Source organism: Leptodactylus fuscus, chromosome 5 (genome assembly GCF_031893055.1).
Source record: "Leptodactylus fuscus isolate aLepFus1 chromosome 5, aLepFus1.hap2, whole genome shotgun sequence".
NCBI lineage: Eukaryota > Metazoa > Chordata > Amphibia > Anura > Leptodactylidae > Leptodactylus > Leptodactylus fuscus.
This window is the reverse complement of record NC_134269.1, coordinates 109,010,836-109,021,922: the sequence shown is the minus strand read 5'-3', so window position 1 is coordinate 109,021,922 and position 11,087 is coordinate 109,010,836. Positions and strand designations below refer to the sequence as shown.

At 42.8% G+C, this 11,087-nt stretch overlaps 1 protein-coding gene across 2 annotated transcripts in view; it reads left to right on the top strand.

Moving 5' to 3' along the window:
* The first annotated feature begins 2,082 nt into the window (after positions 1–2,082).
* USP6NL (USP6 N-terminal like) overlaps positions 2,083–11,087 on the top strand; it is a 118,899-nt gene continuing 109,894 nt past the window's right edge. The window contains exons 1-3 of one of the 2 annotated variants that reach the window (XM_075273985.1): positions 2,083–2,222; positions 6,312–6,358; positions 8,498–8,628. In XM_075273985.1, the coding sequence (XP_075130086.1) occupies positions 8,601–8,628 (28 nt within the window). In that variant the 5' untranslated portion in view covers positions 2,083–2,222; positions 6,312–6,358; positions 8,498–8,600. The remainder of the gene's footprint in view (positions 2,223–6,311; positions 6,359–8,497; positions 8,629–11,087) is intronic. The other variant, XM_075273986.1, reaches the window with a different exon arrangement.

Here is an 11,087-nt window from a genome sequence, read left to right as displayed (position 1 = left end):
TAGTGGCCCCTACAGGACTAAATACTGTCACGTCACCCGCTGACCGCTATACATGAGTCCCCCTTTGACAACAATAACAAAGGATTAAGTCCCGCCCTTCCTATTTCCGGTCGAAGATCTCTTTCCGGTTTTGAGAGTTTGCCATGTCTAGCAGGGGTATAGGCATACTGTTTCGTGGTTACGACGAGCCTGCTGCAGAACCTCATTTGCTAAATGCTATACAGTATATATATTTATTTGCCGAATGCTATATATATGTATAGCATTCGGCAAATGAACACTGATTCTGCAGCAGGCACGTCCTTGCCACGGGCAGGCAAGAGTTTTTCTCATTGGAATGAATAGTCCGATGTTAGACTCCGCCTCCTCAGACGAGCCTCTGGCAGAACCAGCGTTGATTGGCCAAATCACTGGCAACTGGCCAATCAACGCTGGTCTATTCATTTCAATGAGAAAAAGTCAACTGGTAACAGCATACTTACCTGCTCGTAGCAAGGACGAGCCTGCTACACAATCAGCCTTCATTTGCCGAATGCTATACACTGTATAGCATTCAGAAAATGAGGTTCTGCAGCAGGCTCGTCGTAACCCGAGGACCATACCCTGAAGTACATACCCAGCCCTGGTTAATTCACTAAGGAACAGGAAGTCTTCTTGCCGCCCTTCCATTGCGCATGTGCCAACCGGAAGTTCGCAGGGGGACTCATGTATACCAGGACAAATTGTGGATATAAAATCTGGCCCTGTGCATTACAATTTAGTAACTCCATGTGCCTCATATTAATAGCAGTTAACCCCATCATCTCCCTGACATTAACCCCTGTGTGCCTCACCATAAGGGTTACTGATATGTGAGAGACATGGAGGTAATAATAAAGTATCTTCATTACTATTACCCCCATATGTCTCACATATCAGTAACTCTTATGGTGAGGCAAACAGGGGTTAATGTGAGGGAGATGATGGGGTTAACTGCTATTAATATGAGGCACATGGAGTTACTAAAACACAAGTAATCCCCCCATATGCCTGACATTAATAAGTAACCCCAGTACGTACCTGTGTAGCTTCAGTTTCATTTTCCTTCTTCCTCCAGTGCAGGACGGACGGCAGGAGCTCGGCAGGGATAAGCCCCGCCTCCTCCTCTGATTGGTGGGCAGAGGACAGCAGAGAAAGGGAGGGGGGAGAGAGGGGGATCGTCCTGCAGCGCTGAGAGGAGCCAGACCTGCAGCTCCTGTGTCTCAGCCGTTGCTGCAGCTTCGGGGCCCCCTGTTGGTGGAAAGTATTCCACCAACAGGGGGCCCCGATCATTATACTCGGGGGGTCCGAAAAGACCTCCGAGAATAATGATAGCAGCGGTAGCAGCTGTCACCGGGCCCCTAATGTCCCGGGCCCTGTGGCAGCTGCTACCGCTGCTATGGTGGTAGTTACGCCACTGTGTCCATCACATGACCATGGACTGATTGATGGAAGTAAGCAGCAGAATGTATGACAGCGAGCAGAGATCTAGAAAACCGCGAGGAATTGATACAGAAAATATATTGGAAAATTGTACAACTTATTATCATACAAACAATAACAATTGTTTCTCAATATTGGTCTGAAGTGGCCAACCCCTTTATCAATTCCTGTCATGAAAAATCTCCCTGTATGTATGAAGGAAGGATAAAGTCATCCCTGCAAACTTCAGCGAAGTTGTTGTTTCGGTACGTGGCTGTGAGTAATGTGTAGCTATTTCACAATGCTATTCCACACCTTCACTAATGAAGTCGGTAGTAACTACACCCACATGTAAAGCGGCATTGTAGCCAGGAGATTACTGTCCTCCATACTCCCTGGGAGACAATGTGATTAGCTCAGTTTTGCTATAAATAGTAATGTTTAGCATTACTGAGCCAAACACCACTGAAGATGTCGCCGCCTATATGACGTCACGGCGAAATCTCCGCTGCCTTGCTCTTTCTGACCCAATGCCCTATCCAATAGGAGGAGCTGTTTACTTGGCGGTGGGCGTGGTGGATGACACGACTGGGTGGGGCCGTGTTCCCTGTGAGATGCGGAAGTTGGCCCCCAGCAGTAAGGCGGGTGGACCGGAAGACGCTGTGAGGAGCGGGGATGTCCGGCTGGGGCAGTGCAGTGCCCGGGATTCCGGGAGCCTTAAGAAGCTGAGAAGGCAGCGGAGACCCGCCTGAGACAGAGTCTCGTTCCTGCTCCAGCTATGAGTGAGTGCAGGGTCTGGGGAAAAGTTAAGTTTTAATAGGGGGAGGTTGTCCCGAGCCGGGATGTGACAGGAGTTGTGTGTACTGGGAGAACACGGGCAGACAGGGGGAACTGCTGACTGCTTTCTCCCTATGTACTATGCACTTCTCCTGTGTGGAATTTAGGGTTGCCATGGTAATCTGGGTTGTGTCAGATGGCTGGCAGTGCCCGGGCTCCTTGACATGGAGTCATTCGTTTTGCTCATTTCCATGTATAGTTAGACTATAGTGTTTCAGTCTAATAACTTCAGATCTGGATCATTCAACATCATCTGCAGTCATTTCAGTTCTTGCTGTTCTGGTCGCTTAATAATGAACAATGTCTCTTTACCTCATTATATACTCAATGAAAAGTCTAGCTCTGTTTCATGGGGCTCTAGGTATGAAAGGAACACCTCTTCTTCACTCTCCTTTGCTGCTTGTCCTAGTATAATCAGATGGCGTTCTCAGCTTTTGCTGGAGTATACCCTTGCCATACCCATGTGTCTATTATTTCCACAAACCCATGTGTCTATTATTTCCACTATGGTCCTATATTTCTGAACAGGTTTCCTCCATGTAGCATTATTTTCTAGGTCTTCTTGTTTAGTTTTCTACAACACATGTATGGTCTAAGTGACATCATCAAGAAAATCTTCCCTGGGTAAAGGTTATGCACCATAATACTTCCACAAACAATCCTACTCCATTCACATATTTTGGAGTAACTTAGACATTCTTGTATTTGTTCCCCTGCCCTTCAGAAAAGTGTTTGTATTGCGGAAAGATTTCTGTCTGGTAGGTCTGCTGGCTGTTATACATGCATTACCAAGTTTGTTTGTAAAATCATACATTACTAAAATAGCCCCCCCCCCCCCCCATCATGTTGGAGCAGCTGGCTTGATCAAATACTAGGGTGGCCATTCATGCTGATATACCCATGGGATTACAGCTGATCTCTGGGGCTTCTAGACTTATTACCTCCACCTTCATTGCAAAAGGGCATGTCTTTATGACAAATCCTATTTATTAATGGCCATGGCTAATGGTTATCACTGCTGTCCAGCTGCTGAAAAGCTTGGTAGCAGCTGTACTCCTCAAGGTGAGTTGTAGATGACTCCATAAAAGTAATTTGAGTAAATGCATTCACTTTAGATCCTTCTCCACTCCTAGCATTTTTCCAATGGGTCTGTAATCTCCGTATGTTATTAAAAGGGTTTATGAGGGGAAAGTTTTTTGTTTCCACCCCCCCCCCCCTCCCTTTTTTAAGCAGTGTATTCACTGCACTGGTTGTACATTCTTACTGATATAGATGAGGGTCTGGATGATTAGATTTGCAGAGAGCAGCAGAGTGTTGGAAGTCTGTATTCTGCCTTCTCTGCTACTGTTCTGACTCTGTGACATGTCACTAACTTCACTCTACTCATGTTTCTTTAACATAGAGCAGATTGGAGTTGGTCATGTGATAAAGAGTCATAGCTTTAGCGGGGAGGCAGAGCAATGCAGCGTCTATACAATGTCTGCCCTCTGCAGAACTAATAGTCAAGAGTCCGGGAACCCTCCTCTAAATCGGTAAGATGTTTATCCGGTGTAGTTAATACATTGTTAAGGGGAAAAAAAAAGACAAAAAAACTTATTCTACCCACATAACCCTTTTAATAGGCGCTAGTACGGTAGTCACTTTGAAACAAAGCGCCTAATGACTGTCAGTGTGGTCGTGTTCTGACACACAAGGTAACTTTAAGGGGCCGTTCGCATGACGTAAAATGAAGTGGCATTCCCCTTCATTTTCTAACTCCATTTTCAGTGTAACCCACACTGGGATGAATGGGTCAAATCAGCAGGAAGTCTCAAGTCGCAGCAAGATCGAAGTTTTTTTTTTTTTTTTGCGTCCGTCTGCAATCTCTGCCTCCCAATGAAAACGGTGGGAGGTGGAATCTAATGCCGAAATCAGCGTCAAATTTCTACATGTGAGCGACCCCTTTCCAATCACGTTTTTTAAATATCCATTTAGCAGATGTTTAATGGATGCAAAGGTTCTACACAAACAGATGGGCATCGATTTTATAGACGTACCTTTTTTTTTTTTTTTTTTTTTTTGAAGGTCACAAATATATTTTTAACATGATTTTGTGTCCCTCCAAAAAAAATAGAAATAGATCCATTGTTTTAAACATTGATCTCTATGTCAACGTGTAAAAAACAAAACAAAAACAAAGTAGAATTCATTAATATTACAATATTTTATTTATTAATGGATTAAATTCTGCCAGAAGATCAAGTCACCCAAAAGGGTGGTTTTTCAGTTTTTTGGAACAACACTGCTGCTGGTTTTTATACAGTTTTCTGAGATGGAGTCAAAAGTGGATCTAGTGGGAAGGAAAAGTTTGTCATTCCATAATATTTCCCATTTCTATAATATTAATAACAATAATAATTTTATTTATATAGCGCCAACGTATTCCGCAGCACTTTACAAATCAGAGGACATCTGAACAGACCATATGAGACGTAAGTGAGGGCCCTTCTCACAAGAGGAAATAGGGAGCCACAAGAGTTTTCTTTTGAAACAATAGCTACAGTTGCCTTGTTTGAGAAGAGGGAAGAAAAAAATAGCCTGCATGAAAAATTCCGCAAAAGTCTTTACTAAAAATAAAGACTTTTTTTTTTTTTTCTCCATTACCCAATTAACTCCTGGTTCTTTGTGGTATTGCAGTGTAATTCCAGTCAATTTTATGCAGCAGAGCTCCATTCTCAATGACCACCTTGACTAAATGTCTGCAGTCAGTAGAGTGGCAGGGCACTTGAATGTGAGGCAGTGCCTGAAGCAGCACTTCAGAGAGCATTGAAGAATAAGATCAGAATTATAAAGGTAGCATTGGAGTCAGTGCCAACTGCCTGAATCTATGTGTTTAGTCTAAAACTAATACAATGACAGACTTCCTTTCAATTATGACTGGCAAAATCTTAAGATCCAGGTAACCAATGTTTGTTACAGGTATCTGTAGAAATATAATTGGCGTCTACAGTGTTTATTTTTGTGATAATGTATTGTAACTGTAATGGGTATTAAAAGGTAAACAAATGATAGTTTCACAATCACTTGGAAATAACCTTTACAATATATTTGTTTTGCTAATAAGATGTTGAATGTCTGAAATGTTGTTCCTGATACTTTGCTTCTTTGGATGTAAAGTCTTATGCTGGCCCCACATATTGTGGGAGATTTACTAAGCAAACAAAACATAACATCCTTGTTCCTCCTTGTAGACTTTAGTGAAAAAGGGGTGTAGGTAAAAAGAACCTGGGCCTGGCCTAAGGTGGCGTAATTATTCTGGTACAAAGTAAACCAACTAATAGGAGATGAAATGTTAGACTAGACAGTCTAATAATGCGACACATCATCCAGTACTAGACACCATTATAAATCAGGCAAATGTTGATATGGTCTAGTCTAACGTTGCACTGTCTTAGGCAGTATTAGTAAGTCTACCTCATTGTGTTTTAGCCGCCAGCGTTCTCTCCCGGTCCTCCATAATCATACATACTCAAAGGAAGAAAATAAGCCAATACCAGACACCCCTGGCGATGAAAGGATTGGGTAAATTGCAATCTAGCAAGCCCAATCCTTCTCACAGTTGCCACAGAGGAGTGTCAGGAGTCATTTACACATGTTATGTATATGGCCAGCTGTAGGTATGTGGCACACTGGTATCCTACATTGTGTCACTCATTCACTGTGTTGCACTTTTGTAAGTTGTGAAGAGAAAAGGTTGTGTGAGATTCATAAAACAGACTATAAAACTTCATAAGTGCTTTAGTGAAACTTTCTAGGAAGTTTCTGTGGATTGGTCCATTACACAAATCATTGTCTAGACTAAGCTTTAGAGGAAATTATTTTTTTTTTCTCATTTCCTTTGTCTTTATCTCCAATGCCACTTTATAATGCACTTATATTTGGTTCCACTGTTCTGAGCTGCTCTCTATTTCTGTATAATGTGTGTGTCTGTATATGAGGTGCTGTCATCTACTGCTGTACCCATAACCTGTCCTATAAATATCCCTTTCTTTCAGGACTGGGTGAGAGTTGTTGATGAGCCATATCTTTGCGTTACACCAAGGTAGAATTGTGTTGTTACACTGCATTCATCCCACTAATGGTAGCGTGTGTTGTGGTGTTGCTGTTTTGCATCACATTGTGTTATCACAAAAACAACGTCCCCTTGTTCTACATAGAAATTGTCTTGTGCAGTCTGAAGCATCTGTCTGGTGACAATGAAGCATGGTCACAGAGCTTGCTCAGAGCCTTGCGCGGGCGATGACATCCCAAAGACAAGTGAAGTTTTGTGTCCACTTGGATATGACTTTATTTTGGAGCTTGTGTGTAACAATAGCAATGCTGTATGCTTAGTTATAGTTAAATGTGAACTAACCATCTTCTGGGTGACTCTCAGTAACCATTTCAATGCCCTGTTCTTGTGTATGTCTGTAGTTTCTGCTTCCTTGATTAAAGCTTAGAGTAATGTGCGGTGGCGAGGCGCCCTGCCAAAATGAATCCGTTTGCACTGAAATGACTTCTGTTTATTTGCACGGCTGTTATTCCAACATCTGATAGGCGCTCATTATGCTGCATGTTTATTACTACATTTGAGTCTTTCATAGCATGGAATTACCAGGGGTTTCTCCTGTCTGCATCCAGTTTCACTTGAATCTTTTTTTTTTTTGCCTGCCAGGCTGTAGTTAAGTGTTAGATTCATGCACTTTAGTTTGAACTTATTTTTTATCCTTTTAAGAAGTGTAGCATGCAGAACTTTGCATGCATCATATTGTCACTGTTACTATCTAAGTATTCTACAGGTCTGACTGTTAACGGTCTGTCAGGAAAATGTATCAAAGCTAACAGTGACATCGCCTTGGTATATGTACTGTTGCTAGATTCTCCAGGAATGAATGAAAAGCTGTTGCATGGTGGTATGTTGCAGTATGGCACTGTCTTCCATTTAATCTAAGGCCCAGTTCACATCTGCGCATGGGTTTCTGTTCTGGAAGTGTGCTTGGAGATTTCCCGAATGGAAACCTAATCTACATAAAAAAGCGGTTACCTTAGGAAATTCGCAGATCCCATAGACTAAAATGGGGTCCATGTGGTTTCCGTGTGAAAAATGCGGGGAGAAAAGTGCTGCTTGCAGGATTTTTCTCCGCATTTTTTGTGTGGAGAGGGGAATGGAATAGCCCGAATGCAGATGTGAACTGGGCCTAATCTACGACTTGTTTTTATTTGTGAATTTTTGTACACTTTAAACAGTATTCATCATGGCTGGCCCTTACAGAAGACTGGTCAGCTGTCCTTACATGTCTGTTTTAGTAAATAGTTGTATTCCCCAAGAAATGGCAATTCTAGCGCATCTCTCCTTGTTGAAGGGATTCTATCATTAGAATTCCTTTTTTTTTTTTTTTTTTTTTTTTTTTTTTTAAACTAAATACACATAGGAAAGGCTATTCTTCTCTTACTTTTATTATTCGGATCCGTGCCGCCGTTCCTGAGAAATTTCTTGTTTCTTCCTTATGTAAATGAGTTTTCAGACAGCACTGGGGGCATCTCCCTTTGTTCAAACAACACTGGGGGTGTCCCCTGTACTGTCTGAAAACTTTCCAGCGACGCCTCTTATTCTTCGGCCCGCCTTTTCTCTCCGAACGGGAGAGGCCACAGGAAAATGGCTGATGGACATGCGAAGTCAGTGCTTTTGGATGAAGATGCGATGGGAGCGCGAGAGAAGAGGCGGTTCAGAGAAGCAGACAGCGGCGTTGCTGGAGAGTTTTCAGACAGTACAGGGGATGCCCCCCAGTGCTGTTTGAACAAAGGGAAACATCCCCAGTGCTGTCTGAAAACTAATTTACTTATGGAAGAAAGAAGATATTTCTCAGGAATGGCGACGTGGATTACAATAATAAAGGTAAGAGACGAATAGCTTTACTTAAGCGTATTCCTACGTGTACTTAGTTAACCAAGAAAATTCTAATGATAGTATCTGTTCTTCAAGGAAACATATGAATAATTTGACAACTGGCTGTTGCTGTTTAGTTTTGTCAGCACTGTATCAGACTGCACAGGGGCTCAGCATCTGTTAACACACAATTTGTAGCAGGAATAACAGAGGCCCTGCACAATGAAGAAACAACATCTTTAAATGTTTGATCCCTGTTTGAATTGGGTGACAGTGACACATATTTGTTCATGCTGCTTTATTAATTCTCTGTAGGATTGCCTAAGATGATGGAGCACTGCTTTAAATCAGCTTTCGTATTGGGGTACAGTCCCATGGAGCAAAGTTGGATGGCCAAGATACGGTTACAGTCGTGCAGATGAAAACGGCTCCAACCTGCAGTTCAGGTTTTCATATAGATTGATTGATAATGGTCCTGTGGGTTTGTCGGTAATGGCTAAAAACACTTGCAACCAACTGGCATCTCCTCTGTGAGACCTGTGTGGGAATGGCTACATACTGCCTGGCTTTATTAGGTTTATTGGTTCCATGTCAGCACTGCATGTCAGAAATCAGAACAGTAAATGTCTTTAGACAAGCACAAAAAAAATACGGCAGCGCTCTGTAGAGAGTGTCAAGGTCTATAAAAACAATATGTAAAGGGTAGACTGCATTACTGCTATGATATGCTATATACAAATGTGCTGTTTTTGGTGCACACTTTGATCAAATTGTGAGAGCCCATCTGCCCCAACAAGGCAACCTCATTCAGATGAGACCCTACACTATACAATTCCTCTCTTGGGTCTGAATAGGCCTACAGTTTCGGCAAGTAGGCCTTCTCAGGGCAAGTAAGATCCAGAGATGTGGGCTTGCACTCTTCTCATATGCCCAAGTTTAGTTTTACTACAGTAGAAAATGTCTCTGGATCCTACTTGCCTTGTGTTCACACTTTAGGCTTACTTAGACCTGGGAGAGGCCCTCTATAGTGTAAGGTTCAATCTGAATAAGATTGTGAGAGCCCATTGGCCCAACAAAGCAGTGTGGCATAGTAGTGTGTACATAGTAGTATTTCAGTTTTTAAACCTTTACATATTGTTTGGATATGTCATGGCACCCTCTACAGCAGTGAATAGCATCCTCCAGCCATTGTAAAACTACAACTCTCAGCATGCTCCAGTCACTTCTGTGGGAGCTTTGAGTACAGCTAAGGAAGTATGCTTGCATGCCAGGAAGTGTAGTTTCACAACAGCTGGAGGTTGCTGAGCCCTGCTCTATACAGTACTTCTGCATTGTATTTATTTTTTTGGTGTATGTGTTTTACAGCCATAGCAGGATACACATCTTCAATTTGTTCTGTATTAAATATTTGGGCTTTGGGCCTGTAATATCAAGCGATCATAAACCAACATTGTAATTTGAGTTCACATGTTAGGCTGATCTTACACGACCGTAATGATTCTACGGTCCACATGTTGCTGATCAGCAACACTAGTTGCTGATAGGCAACATAGACTCCACAGATGTTCGTGTCCTACCGCACTCGCCCATAGAGTTCTATGGGTGAGTACGTGCAGTGCCGCAATTCACGGGCATTATGGACATGCTCTATAAATTGCGGACCACGGTTGCGGCCCGGGGCACCACGGATAAAATATCCGGTGGTGTAAGAGGCCGCATTGAGTATAATGTGTCCGCAATTGAAAACCCTCAATTGTGGACCATTTGCGGACTTACATTACGGTCGTGTAATACCAGCCTTAGGGTGCATTCACACTACGTTTCCTGAAGCTTATTCTGAACGTAAATCACGTTCAGAATAAGCGGCGTATAAAGCAGCTCCATTCATTTCTATGGGAGCGGGGATACGAGCGCTCCCCATAGAAATGAATGGGCTGCTTCTTTCACTGCGAGCAGTCCCATTGAAGTGAATGGGAAGTGCCGGCGTATATGGCAAGCTTTGCTCATGCCGAGCCGTACACGCCGGCACTTCCCATTCACTTCAATGGGACTGCTCGCAGTGAAAGAAGCAGCCCATTCATTTCTATGGGGAGCGCTCGTATGCCGGCTCCCATAGAAATGAATGGAGCTGCTTTAGACGCCGCTTATTCTGAATGTGTTTTACGTTCAGAATAAGCTTCAGGAAACGTAGTGTGAATGCACCCTTAGTGTGCATTTAAGGGCCTAATGTATCCTGACTGATCCCTCCTCTGAATTTTTACTATGTGCTGTGTTAAGCTTGTATTCATGGTATGTTGGCACCTCCATGTTGCAGCTACACCAAACAAACAAACTGTTGTACGATACAATAAAGGCTTGCTGTGCATGAGATAATTGGTAACCTGTTTCAAATTTATTTTTTTCTCAGTGATATTAAATGGGTTGTCCCATAACAAGGATCCTATCTATACTGCTAGTTTGTGGATATAAGACTTTTCCTAAATTCATTGGTTTATCAAAGCTGCTTTGTTTGGCCGCTATCTTAATTTATTCACTTCATTGTTGACACCTGCCCTTGAGATTATCTGCTCATTTGTCTAATGATGTAGCAGCCTGCTCTCAGGGGGGAGGGAGGGGCTGACAAGCAACTGAGCTCCTCATGTAGGGGAGGGGGAGGTGAGAGCTCTGGGATTACTGTGCTGTCTATCTTCAGCTTTTCCACTTATCAGCCAGTTTAATTGAATTTGGCTGATAAGGGCTGAGATAAGGAGTCCCTTACCTCTGTATGTAATGCAAGCTGACTCAAATCCAGCTCTGCTACATCCGTTTCCACATCAGCATCATACTGTGGATCATAGCAGATAGAGCAAGTGAAACCCCGCCCATCAATGTGTGAGAAATCCAGGAAGTGAAGAGAGTACAGAGC